At 43.3% G+C, this 13,550-nt stretch overlaps 1 protein-coding gene across 1 annotated transcript; it reads right to left on the bottom strand.

Moving 5' to 3' along the window:
• Nucleotides 1-3,143: 3,143 nt before the first annotated feature.
• Nucleotides 3,144-11,615, bottom strand: CCN3 (cellular communication network factor 3). The gene is made up of 5 exons (NM_001102382.2): nt 11,393-11,615; nt 11,040-11,265; nt 9,501-9,755; nt 7,735-7,949; nt 3,144-4,672 (listed from the first exon to the last, which is right to left on the bottom strand). The coding sequence occupies exons 1-5, from the start codon at nt 11,474-11,476 to the stop codon at nt 4,412-4,414; spliced, it is 1,041 nt and encodes a 346-aa protein (NP_001095852.1). The 5' UTR covers nt 11,477-11,615; the 3' UTR covers nt 3,144-4,411.
• Nucleotides 11,616-13,550: the final 1,935 nt, after the last annotated feature.

Genomic DNA, 13,550 nt, shown 5'->3' on the forward strand with positions numbered 1-13,550 from the left:
GGTACTTCTTTACAAAGAAGACTAAAATGTTGGCCTCAAGATGCTCATTGTAATGGGATTTTTAAAGAATTAGTTATAAATGATGTGAAAGCTAGTATGATAGGGGCGAGCCCTACATGTTTGAGCCCCTGCATTTGTAACATCACCTGCCTCCATATTGCTCCAGCCACCTGGGTATTTTTTAATGAAGCTCCAAGCTTATTCCAGATGCTGTTTTTTTTTTTGTTTTTTTTTAATCCTAAGCTGTTATCTCAGCTTTGAAGATTCTCCCTCCTAATCTTAGTGATTCAGATGTAAGATGAAATACTACATCTTCAGAAAGAAACACCTTCACTACCTCCAGATAAATTACCCACCCAGAAACTATTAGGTCACCTTAGTTTAATAATCTTCTTAGGCTTTATCTTCTTGAACTTTTTGTTTACTGCTTTTTGCTTGCTGAAGCCTATAGTGAGTCATTTCCAGGGAGAAGAGTAACATTTATTTTATTGTTTGTTTTATTCATGACTGTATTCTCAGGACTTAAAACTATGCTAGGCACACAAATGCAGTCAGTAAGTATTTTCTGAAAGAACAAAATGAATGAATTGATAAATGTTTTGCATGCTGGCAGGGGCAGCCAGTGCAGGATGAATGGGCAGAGGTGTGAAAGAAAATTGTGTTTGAAGGGATATGTGAATTCAGACTTGCTATTTTATTTTCCTGTTGTTGCTCTTCTCATCATATTACAGGTAGTATAAGTTGGATTTCCCTGGTGGCTCAGCTGTGAAGAACCTGCCTGCCAATGCAAGAAACACAGGAAACTCAGTTCAATCCCTGGGTCAGGAAGATCCCCTGGAAAAGGAAATGGCAACCCACTCCAGTATTCTTGCCTGGGAAATCCCATGGACAGAGGGGCCTGGTGGGCTACAGTTTATGGGGTGGCAGAAGAGTTAGACATGACTTAGCAACTAAATAACAACAACAAAAATGTCCTAAGTTTAAAAAAAGGTTCAAAAAGAAATCACAAAAAAGGGGAAAATATGACTCCAATTTGACATAATTGCTAATATTTTGTTGCCCATTTTCTCAGAGTTTTTTCAATTCATGGAAACTTAAAAACAAATCACTCTTTTCAAAATTTTATATGTTTTATGGGGGTAAGTATTTTCTGACATTTTCATTTTAAATATTGCTTTGTTCTTCATCATAATGGATGTCCTGGGATTTATCTAATCAAACATGTACTTTTGGACCTCAGAGTCTTCCTATTTTGCTCTTATGAACAACATTGGATTGAATAGTTTTGCAGATAATCTTTGCAGGGATCTACAAGATAGCAGAAGGACATTGATTTGAGTTCTAGGTCCACCAGTTCCTTTTAAACATTTATTTAAAAAATGTTAGATGTTCCCTCAATTGTAATATGGGGAAGAGTGTCTACATTGTAGGATTATTATGCAAATTAAACCATATAATGATGGTGAAGTGCTCAGTACAAAGTAAGTATGAAATCAAAGTCAGCACCCCTTGATAATTTCCTTTGAATAAACTCCTAGATATAAAACTGGCTTTCCAATCTATCTTTAAAAAAAAAATGATTGATTTATGGTTGTGCCAGGTCTTTGTTGCTGCGCATGGGCTTTCTCTAGTTGCAGAGAGCAAGGGCTTCTCTTCATTGCAGTACACAGCTTCTCACTGTGGTGATCCTCTTGTTGCACAGCACAGGCTCTAGACGTGCGGGCTTCAGTAGTTGCAGCATGCAGGCTCAGCAGTTGTGGGGCACGGGCTTAGTTGTTCCGTGGCATGTGGAATCTTCCCGGACCAGGGATCAAACCTGTGTCTCCTGCACTGGCAAGCAGATTCTTATCCAGTGTATCACCAGGGAAGTCCTTTCTAGTCTATTTTAAAAGGCAAATAGAAGCTAGCTAAAGTTATGGGTGGGAAGAAGGCTTGCAGCTCGGGGAAGTAAAGTTAGGAATTAAGGAAACTTTTCCTAAAAAAATTATGAAAGAACCAAAGAACCAGTGCATTGACCAGAAACTTTAAAACACAGAGTTATATTAACTCTAGCCCTCACCCTGCCCAGATGACAGCCCTGCTTATGACTGTGTTCTGCATCACCACTGGACACTGAGTAAAGGCAGGCTGATCAAGGTAATCCTGGCATCAGGAGCCCCAGTGCTCGTAGCAGCATTAGTGTATTAGCCAAGATACAGGAGCAACCTAAGTGCCCATCCCCAGATGAATGGACATACATATGTATATATACACATACACACACACACAATATATGTATATATACACATACACACACAAAATAGAATATTACTCAGCCCTAAAAAGGAATGAAATTCTGCCATTTGTAACAATGTGGATGGACCTAGAGGGTATTATGCTAAGTGAAATAGACAGAGAAAGATGAGAAAGACACATACTATATGTTATCACATATATGGAAGCTGAAAAACAAAATGAATGAATATAATATAACACAACAGAAAGATTCACAGATACAGAGAGCAAACTAGTGGTCACCAAAGGGGAGAGGGAAGGCAGGAGGGACAAGATAGGGGTAGGGGATTAGGAGGCCGAAACTATTATGTATAAAATAAACAAGATACAAGGATACACTGTATAGCACAGGGGATATAGCCAATATTTCATAACAACTGTAAATGGAGTATAAACTATAAAAATATAGAATCACTATTTGTACACCTAAAACAAATATAATGTTGTAAATCAGCTATACTTCAATTTAAAAAAGAAGATACTTTTGGCAATTTAAGTTGGCTAATTGAGAGAATGGGGGGGTACTTTAACTAGATAAGGCAGACAGTAAGGTGAGTTTTGTTTGGTCCAACCACAAGTTCAATTTTTAATATATGGAGGTATCTCAAAGGCTGTCCAGAAAAAAATATCAGGGTTCTAGATATTGGATTGAGTAAAAAGAGTGGAGAATATCTGAGGCCTTGGCAATAGAGATCACCAAATTAACAACGGTCTTTTGTTTTCCTTCTGACCAGAAATGTTAAGTTCATCTAAAAGTATCCACTTTGCTTTCAATAGATGCTGTCACTTGTTATCTGATTTAATTAGTAAATTTTAATTTAATTTATACTCTCAATAAACAACTCAGAAGCACAAAACTAATAGCAGAGTCACACTTTGATAAGATAATGTTTATTTAGTAATGTCCAACAAGTAGCGAAAGTAAAAAAGAATATTTTTTAAAATGTATAATTTATATTTATATAAATACTTTAAAGGAGAAAAGCTGAACACATAGGGTGACAATAGAAGGATGTATACATTTAAGTTTGCAGTCTATCTTATAGCCTGACAAGTTAGATAAATGTATGTAGATGCATATATCTTGTTCATGAGTTTGCCTAACTAAGACCCAAGGATAAGTTTGGGGCATCTGTACAATAATTCTGAACCCCCATGGAGTTTGCGGTATCTCGCCACTGCAGTCATGTTGATTTTGTTTTTCTTTTTCAAAATTCCACTACCAGCATATTTGAAAGTTACCAAAAGTTGTAATCAGGTGCTTTGGGCCTCAGTTTATTCATTAGTAAGGTAAGAGGAACCCTGCTGATGTGTTCTGCTTCTTCTGAATTAAAAAACTAGTGATCCCCAGGAACCTCCAGACACATACAAATGTCCGAGGGCTGATAGAGGCTGGTCATCTCTGCATAAGGGGTAGTTTTCTGTTTAGCTTCTTTCTTTTGGAAAGGAGTCAACTTGTCTGAAATGGAGCCAGTTTACGACACCAGTGCACTTAATTAATAAGCTTCCATTTGTGTAGATATAGCTTGTTTTCCATGTAGACAGAAAACAGATTTCAAGTTGGAGAACTATATGTTTCATCAGATCTCAGAATTTGAAGTTCAGAGTTGAGTCACTGAAAAAGAGTGCTCCACAGAGAACCCTTAGGTCAATCCTCAATCTATGGTGAAATATTTATATGGCAATACTCTCAGTATGACCTTGGACTTCACCATGTCATTCATTACAGTGACCTTTTCTTGAAATTTCACAAGTGTATAACAAGATGAGCACAATATGATACTGTTTACACAGGAAGATCTGTATCTGATTTCTGAAATTTATAGAAGTTTTCACATGTAGTAAATGTGTAGTAAATGTGTGTAGTAAACATGTAAAAGAAAAAGTCATCCCTAAGTACTCTCCTGAGCTTACCTTGATTCCAGGTTTACAGTTAATCATATCCTTCATGAAAACAAAGACAGATATAACTGACCTTATTTGACCACAGAAAATACATGAGACTCAGAGGAGGATAATAATTCTTCGTAATCTTTCTTATATTCATTTGATGGTGGGTGGCTGCAGTTTGCCTCTGCAGGTGGGATTCTCAAGGGACACGTTACATCTTCCCTCCGCTGGTGTTTGGCTTTAAGTCTTAGAGGAAAGACGAGTTGCTGTGAGGACAGTTGTTGTGACAGGTGCAGGTCCCGATGACCATCACTGGCTTCTTGAGGATCTGCCCTGGGGAGCACTGGAACTCCACCTGGATGGTTTTGGTGTTGTGGGGAGTGCAGCATCGGCCATCGCTACAAATCCCACAGAACCTGGGCTTGTAGGTGTTCAGGCTTGTGCAGTTCTCAAACTGCAGGTGGATGGCTTTGATTGACTTGATGCTACGGAGACACTTTTTTCCTTTCTAAGAAAGAAAAGGAGACATGCATGAAATGGCCATCTTTCCTCTGAGAGACCCATTTAGGCATATGGAATAACTTGCTAGTTGCCTACCCAATATCTGTTGCTCTTTCTTCTTTGCTCACAGAATGTTAATTTTGTTCTAGCAGTGTGGTCCACTACAAGTATTGCTTCCCCCAGAATATCTGGGAGCTTGTGGCAAAGTTCTGGGCCATGATACATAAACCAAGAGATTCTGGGAAATTCTTTGCCCTTCAGACAGGTACAGTTCTTAACTGCTTCCTGTATTCATCTGCCTTCCTACCTAGAATGCATATACATGATAAAGAAAGTTTCTTTTTCAAGCCATCATAAGAAAACTAGCGTTAGTTTTAGTCCGATACATTCTTTAGGTGTTATAAAGAGAAATGGAATAAATATGGCATCACTGCAAGCCTACTAATGTTTCAGATTTTTTCAGACATTAACTCACTTAACCTTATTAGCAACATTCACTCATACAAGGAGCAATTATTCATGTAAAGAGCAATTGTCCAAGTTTTATAGATGAGTAAATGGAGTCTCAGAAGGCTGAAGTGATCAGAAGACAACTAGTAACTGAATTTGTCTGACACAAAGCTCATTTTTTCTGCTGATATTACACTGTGACCTCAAGAAAGTTTAAGACAGTGGGATTAAAGGTTATTTTCCATGAAGGCATGGTAAGTAGGGAACTTATTCAACATTCCATTAGTAATTACTGATGAAGAACCCCAATACTGATAATGCAGTAAGACACCGATTATATGTTAATTTCCCACCTAGATTTCTTCGCCTAATTTGTCACAATTCTCCACTGCTTTTCACCTTTTTAGGCACAGTCCATAAATCGTGGAGTGATGAGACTTGGAATTCTCTAAAATCAGTAGCTCTAAAGCTCTAAGAGTGCATGAAAATGTACTAAACATTGCTAAAACACACATTGTTGGGTCTTAAACCCAGGGTTTTGATTCAGTAGATCTGATGTGGATCCCTGTAATTTGCAATTCTAAAAAGTTCTTAGATGATGCTGCTGGTCTGGGGACCACACTTACAGAAGCACTGTTTCATATTTAAGAATCTTTCAGTGACAAGGAAGTAATGATTATTGAGCTAGCATTTCCCTAGATTCTGAGCACATTTCTGGACTTCTAATGAAATATATATATATACACACTATAAATAAATATCTTAAATATAATATCTCATAATATTAAACTGGGTGCAATATTATATTTTTTATAAGAAAAACTATAAATTCTGGAAAAAGAAACAGTAGAAAAAGCAAAATGTTAAAGCCATGGCATGGAAAAACCTTATGGAATAAAGTACTATGTTCTTGACAGTACTTAAAGGCTCTTGCTTTTTCTTTGTTGATATTTAATACTTAGTGTATGTTTTTGCCAATATAAACCAAAAGGCACAAGGTCTGCAGCATTTGTGTGTGTGTGACTGAGTGAGAGAGAGAGAGAGAGATGAAGGGACAGAAACAGACAGGAAGGTTTTTCTAGGTGTTCTTTCTAAACTAGTAGAAGAAGCATAAAGTTAGAATGGATCTTAAAAAGTCAGAGAGTTAAGTAGCCGTATAACAATGCAACCACTAGAGACTCTTATTTTACCAATAACAGAAATAATAGTTAATATCAAGTAATGATATGTATATTAATACGGTAATCTATGCTTCCCAGGTGGCGCTAGTGGTAAAGAATCCACCTGCAGTGCAGGAGATGTAAGAGCCCCAGAGTTCAATCCCTGGGTAGGGAAGATTCCCTAGAGGAGGAAATGGCAACCCACTCCAGTATTCTTAGAGAATCCCACGGACAGAGGAACCCAGTGGGCTACAGTCCATGGGTCGCAAAGAGTCAGACTCAGCTGAGCATCTGAGAGCCAGGGCAGCAATCTATGCCCAGCACTTTGCAGATTCATAGAATTTAATCTTCATGACAACTCTGTGTAAGGAACTGTAGCTACTGTTAATGTCTCTGTTATGTAAGGGAAGGAACTGAGGCTTAAAGGTTAAGAAAATCACCCAAGTCCCACAGCTAATATGAGAAGCCAGGATTTAAAGTCAGGCTGTCTGGCTCCAGAGTTGTACTCTTAAGCATGAGATGATATTGCCTCAGTGGAGAGATATGTAAATCTTTCATTGCTAGGGACTGTTTTATTTTGGCTTTAGGTTTGTACAAGGGTCCATCAACTAGTTTCATTTGAGTATTGCATTTATCTGATCTCGGGGTCTGCTAACAAGGACTGTGATGTCATCAGGAACCAATGAGAGCTTCTGAACTGCATGCCTTCTGCTCAGCATTAACACACTGATTTGATATCATTCCAGCAAAAAAAGGAAAACAATGTGCTATTTTATTTGGCACGTATCACTTCTTCCTGGCAAATGTACTGGTGGCACTAGGCTTTTTGAAAGACTGAAAATAATTCCCAGACACCCATTCATTTATTCATCCACAGTTGTTTATCAAGCACACAGTACATTCCGGGTAGGATGTGGAGGACGGAAGGATTTGGAAGGCAGATGTGGTCCCTACTCTGTTGCTCCTTTCAGACTAAACCTAAAGGGTGAAGACAACTGGCCTCAGAAATGACCTCTCTAAAATCAAGCATGCTTGATCACTGAGTAACTGTGTTTTTCCAGGATGAAATGAGATTTGCCAGACTTGTCTCAATTGGGGACAGTATTGGAGTTGTCCAACCTCTCCCTCTTTTTTCTTTTTTGGTGGCACCACGTGGCATGTAGATCTTAGTTCCCTGACCCGGGATTGAATCCGTGCCCCCTGTAATGGAAGCATGGAGTCTTAACCACTGGACCACCGGGACGTTCCTGACCTCTCCCTCTTTACCTGCTGTGAGTTCCTTAGGATATTTCAATGCATTAAAGAGAGAGAGAGAAAAAAAAAAAAAAAGGGTAAACTCCTCTATCCTCTACTGGAGCTGACTGCAGAGTCAACTAACATCACAGAGACTTGCTAAGGCACAGGGCCCAATGAGCAAGGCCACCTCCTCTGTCACGGGAGGCTTCCCCCAGGCTTGTACCTTGTCTGTTGGCTGCCTGTGCTCTTGGTCACAGGGCCGCACCATGCAGAGCCGGGTCTGCTTCACCATTTCACAGTGAGGATTCCTGTTGGTGACTCGGGTGGAAAAACCCATGCCACAGCTCTTGGAACATGCACTCCACTCTGTGGTCTGTTCGATGCAGTTGATACTTGAGTCTGAGACTGCAACTCCTAGAGTGGCTTCTGTCCTGTAGGCTATGGGATTTTGGAAAAAAGACAGCACTATTGAGTGAAACATGGGGATGGCAGAGTGGTCCTTTCAACCGTCATTAGAAAAAGCATCTCATCCAATCGGGTACCTGCTCAACTCAGGTGCTTTCAGGGGACAGACTGGAACTCTGTATTTATAAGCCCCAAACAGGTGGCACAATGCCTAGCACACAGTTGACCTTCAAGAAATCTTTGTAGAATGACTGTCCAATTTGTTCATGAGACGTTTAGGAGAACCTGTCTTTGAGAAGCTTAGTAGTTTTAAGAATATAGCACTGTATAGCATCAACAACCATTCCATAAACTGTACTGAAATCACATGATTTCAACATATGATTTTTGTCTAGAAAGATGATCAGTTAAAAATTGTAATTGGATGAGAAAGTAGAACCAACCAACTCAAAATAGTGATGAAAGTAAAACTCTGCCTTAGGGAGGTGCAACTGGTTGTCTGGGTTGTGGGATACAGTCACTTTCAGACAGTTCAGTCTCAACACTTAATATGCTGGCCTTAATATGCTGGGCACATCTCCTCCCTTACATGGCGATTTTCCTATCTGTAAGGCATGGCTGATAATTCCTCACTTCAGAAAGACTGTAAATTTCTGTGTCCTGCCAGTGTAAATAATCTGGCTGACTAATGGCTTCTAAAATATTCTCTACTGGATCTTGAATTTTTGCTCTTCCAAAAAAAAAAAAAAAATCATCTCCTTTATGAGCCAAAGCAAAAGGAAAAGCAAACAAAGATCCTAAAGTGTCACTTGATCCTTCCTGCAGCATCTAGAAAGGTGGCATTTCTCTGTGACACTTGTGCAGGGATGGCATTCCTTAGGGGAGATAGTCTTAAGAGTGCATAGGTAGTTGACAGAATCCGGAGAAGAAAGAGCTGTCACCAGGCCCTTCGCATGACCTAAAAGGCATTCCCCTTGAATTGATAGCCTTCCCCATTGGCTCACATGGTAAAAAATCTTCCTGCCATGTGGGAAACCTGGGTTCAATCCCTGGGTTGGGAAGATCCCCTGGGGAAGGGAATGGCTAACCGCTCCCATAGTCTTGGCTGGAGAATTCCATGGACAGAGGAGCCTGGAGAGCTACAGTCCATGGGGCTGCAAAGAGTTGGACATGACTGAGTGACTCACATAAATTGACTCTAGCCATAAATATAGAAGCTATATCAATTGTGTGTTTTGCATAAAGTTTCCAAAACATACCTTTGCAATGTTAACAAGGGTCAAGTGAGACAGACTAAAATATAAATAGTAGTCATGTAATAAGACTACAAAAATTACTCCTATGACTCAAAAGAACGACTGAACATGACTCTTCTTCAGGAGAGGCTGTGTGCATACTTCCATAACTTGGCTGGGATTCCCACACGTGATGTGTCTAATCTCCGTGGGCCAGCTGGACTCCACGAATGAATGGCCAGAAACTGAAGCCGGTTTCTCACTGCAAATCCCAGAGAGCACACGTCCTTCCTGCCTGCATTTCCTCCTGTGCTGGGGCTGTTAAATTCAGGTATGTTGAATTTCTCACCTGGAAGGGTCTGGAGGCCCCCTAACGTCCCCGTCTCTTTGGAGTCACAGATCCACTTTTCACAGCACTCCCCCGGCACTTTAACTTTTCTGGGAGCTGGGCAGTCGGGCTGGGGCAGTAGCAAGTCCTCTTCACAGCGGGGCACACAGCCAACCTGTCCATCTTGGCAGGCGCACTGGTATTTGCAACTTGGCTGGAAGGTCTCCCCACTCTGGTAGATGACTCCATCGAACACACAGTTGTCTCCTTCTACCGCTAGAATCATGGGGAAGAAGACCAGAGAGGGAAGGGGCTTCCCTGGTGGCTCAGACATTAAAACACCTGCCTGCAATGCAGGAGATCTGAGTTCGATCCCTGGGTCGGGAAGGTCCCCTGGAGAAGGAAATGGCTACCCCCCTCCAGTACTCTTGCCTGGGAAATCCCATGGACAGAGGAGCTTGGTGGGCTACAGTGATTATTAATGGGGTGGTGAAGAGTCTTGGGGAAGAAGAGCAGAGAGGGAAGGGGAGAGGAAAAAAAAAAAGAACAGGATGCACTGGAGAAGCTATAGAAGATGCACAGCACATGTTCCAAACCCCAATTCATTCTTTCTCTAGTTGAAGGCATCTGGTTGCTGATCTGTCACCAGTAGAGAGATGTCCTCATGGAGCTTCCCAGAGGAAGAAGAGACACTCAAGACCACCCAGTCCTGACACTCATGTTACTGATGAAGGAAGAGGGGCCAAACCATGAAGTGACACTCCCAAGGTCCCACAGCTTTTGCTCCCAATGAAAAGGTCGTTTTGCAAGAACCTCCTCAGATTCTCCTATTCAGGAGCTCAGAATTAAAAAGGAAAACAGAGCACTTCAGTCTCCAAACAGGTTAACTGGACAGACTGGGAAGGGCTTCAGATTCTTTAGCATTCCAGCGCAATAAATCATTGCTAGTTTAGAAAAGAAGCTAAAAGACTATCCCAAGCCCCCTCATCCAGGGAGGTGGGGACAGCCTCCAACTAAATGGTGCACCAGGTGGGAAACTGATCCCCAACTGATTGAGTTTCACCAGCTTGATTTTACTCACAACTCATAGAGGGGTTCCATAGGTCCCAGGAGAGTAGGGGCTGCTTTGGCTCAAATGGGACAATGACAGGTGTGAAAACAAACGTGAATGGCTACAGCTGGGGGAACTCTGAGCCTGTGAGTAAGCCCAAGTTTCCATCACCCCCCAAGCGTCCCCTGGAAATGTGGATAGGAAATGACTTCACTGGCCCTTAACTCTGCTCTGCTCCCAGTCTATTTGGATTCTTCTCTAGGGAGGCAAGTGACCAACGCTTCTCACCTCCACGGGAGGGCAGGTTTCCTTCGAGCTTCTGGCTCTCCTCCAAACCCCACGCGACCCCAGACCATCCCTGGCACAGGCGCTCCATAAACATCAACTAAGGCATCACTATTAGTATTTGCGCATCACCCTCTGGGAACAAAGAGAAGAGGAGAGGAAAGAGGGGACAGCTCCGCTATCGAGAGACAGGAGGTCAGGTGGCGGGATGGGGGCAGGTTTACCCATGCAGATGCCAGTCTGGGCGCTGGGGTCCGCTCTGCGGTCACAGAAGAGGCCGCGGCTCTCCTCGCACGGCAGCAGCACCGAGCAGCTCTCGCCGCGCTGGCGAGCGCAGACCAGGCAGCAGGAGCAGTCGTCCAGCACCGCTCTAACCCCGGGGGCGCAGGTCGGCGGCTTTGGGGGGCACGTGGCCGGGCAAGAGGAGGGGCAACGCTCAGCCGCAGCGACCTGCGGGCGGGAAAGACCAGAAGGAGAAACTTCTCATCAGGGTCGCTGGAAAGTCCAGTGAGCCAGGGATCGAGCCGGGGCTTTGCTCAGAAAGTGACCAGAGGCACCTGGTGAGTGCGCCACTCACCTGTCCCAGGAGATGGAGGAGCAGGAAAGCCAGGCAGAGGCACTGCTTGGGCAGATCGAGACTCGAGCTCTGCGCACCCTGCATGTTCAGGCTTTCCCCTGTCGCTCTCATAGGCCTTTTCCAGGTCGGAGATTGGCTCCGCTCGCCCCGCTCCAGGTCGGGCTCGCCCCGGGCCAGCGCCACAGCGCAGGTTTTATAGCGCGCTCCTGGGACGCGCACAAGCCGGTTGGCTGCAGCTCAGGCAGGAGGCGGGGGGACCGGCGGGGTGGGAATGGAACGAACCCCGGGGTTGCCATAGCAATTGGCTGTGGGTGCCGCTCTCCTTTGGGCGCGGCCCCCGGGCCTGCGTGTGCCTGTGTGTGGCGACTGGCTTTTCCCAGAGCTCCGGGCGGGGCTGGGTGGAGGCCCGGGGCCAGGACCCAGAGCTCGCCGAGCGCGTGGGAAGGAAACGCCCGTTTCCTCCTGGAAGCGGCTGCGCCTTCCCCCAGGACTAAGACACCGCCACTCCCCATCACGCTTCTCCGCCTGGCGGTTTCCAGCCGGGTTGCAAACGTGGGGCTCCCCTAAAGGGGTGTCTGATGTTTGCGACCATCTGTGGGGGGTTGGCGAGAGGCCCAGGAGTTTAGTCATAAAGGAAGCACATGCAAGTTTGTCACAGTTTAGGGCACGCTCGCTCTGAGTGTGGAGAGCTGGGGAGGGGGGAGGGAGGAAAGGGGGAAACAGAGAAGGGAGAAAGTGCGGGGCGGGGGTGCGGGGGTGGGCAGAAAATGTAAGTCTTAGAGTTAGGATGGGGGATGCTATTTGCCAAAAGGCAAAGTTTTTGTTGTTGTTGTTGTTAATTTGTATTTATTTGGCTGAAACAGATCTTAGGTGCAGCTTGCGGTATCTTACATTGCGGCATGTGGGATCTAGTTCCCAGGGACCAGGGTTCAAAGCCCCGGCCCCAGAGAGTTAGCCACTGAACCACTACGGAAGTCCTAAGGTAGAGTTCTTTTGACTAATCATTTCAAGCCCTGCTGATTCTTAAACCCCCAAATCTGCAGGTTTGGTAGAAATACAAGTAAAACATAATAGAATGAAAATATGAGAGCCTGAGGGACATAAAAAATGTCCTTTCTTATAGAGAAAAACCTTGAACCACCTGTGGTATCGTGCCTCCCATGAAAGGGCATCTGTCAGAATATAAGAGCCTGTGAGGGTGTTTAAGATGGCTTCAGCTCAGGCCCTGTCAAAACCTCAGCAAATTAAGGAAGGACTGGGAAAGATACTTCCTTTCCTGAGCTGGCATTCCAGCACATCAAATCCTTCTTCCACCTGGCACCTACTTTCAAAAAATTCAAAAAATGACTGCTGGGAAACTCTTGTCATCTCTCATGAGAAAGAACAGTTTGCCCCAAAGGTGACAGTGTTAGACAGTTTTCTTAAAATCTCTGTCCTGTATTTCAGCTTTGCTGCTGCCTCTGGGATCACCGTGTCCACCTCCTTTGGGGTAGCCCTGTTGCAAAGCCACTTTTCAGGAAAATTATACTGGTTTGTGATGGAACTTTAGGCTTTGAAAGGAAGCAAATTTCCTCTACATCATCCATCTCCAGCATGAAGGAAATCAAAGGCAGTCTGCCCCCTGCCACACCTACCTCCCAGGATGAAATCATCCCCAGCCCCTTCAGAGTAGTTCTCTGAACAGCTTAAGACTGCTATTACCTACTTCTGAGCCTCCATGAGTTCCGCTTTCTTTGAGGAAATGCAGACTGATTAGGAAAGCTTGGTGAGAGGCTGAACCTTTACTTTGTGCCACGTCGGGGACACTCAGTACACTCTTCAAGTTGATGGGCTTCGTGAGTCATCTGGCACAGCAATGCTTCCACCTGGTTGTACATCAGAATTAACCAGGGTGTATTTTGAAAGAGGTATATTTTTGTTCATAAGGATTTTTAAAAATTGAAGTATAGTCAGTTTACAATGTTGTGATAGCTTCAAGTGTACAACAAAGTGATTCAGCCATATGTATGTATATATTTATATGTATTTATACATACATTTCCATATATATACACATTATATATATATATATATATACATACTATCTTTCATATTCTTTTCCTTTATAGGTTATCACAAGATGTTAAGTATAGTTGCTTGTGTTATACGGTAGGTCTTT

Source organism: Bos taurus, chromosome 14 (genome assembly GCF_002263795.3).
Source record: "Bos taurus isolate L1 Dominette 01449 registration number 42190680 breed Hereford chromosome 14, ARS-UCD2.0, whole genome shotgun sequence".
NCBI lineage: Eukaryota > Metazoa > Chordata > Mammalia > Artiodactyla > Bovidae > Bos > Bos taurus.

What these genes read in the sequence shown, in the direction of transcription:
- CCN3 (NM_001102382.2), bottom strand. Translation starts at nt 11,476, where the DNA reads ATGCAGGGTGCGCAGAGCTCGAGTCTCGATCTGCCCAAGCAGTGCCTC. An exon ending in GGGCCTCCAGACCCTTCCAG is followed by an intron (nt 7,950 to 9,500) that starts GTGAGAAATTCA and finishes AAAATCCCATAG; the next exon opens with CCTACAGGACAGAAGCCACT. An exon ending in ACAGGCAGCCAACAGACAAG is followed by an intron (nt 4,673 to 7,734) that starts GTACAAGCCTGG and finishes TTTCTTTCTTAG; the next exon opens with AAAGGAAAAAAGTGTCTCCG.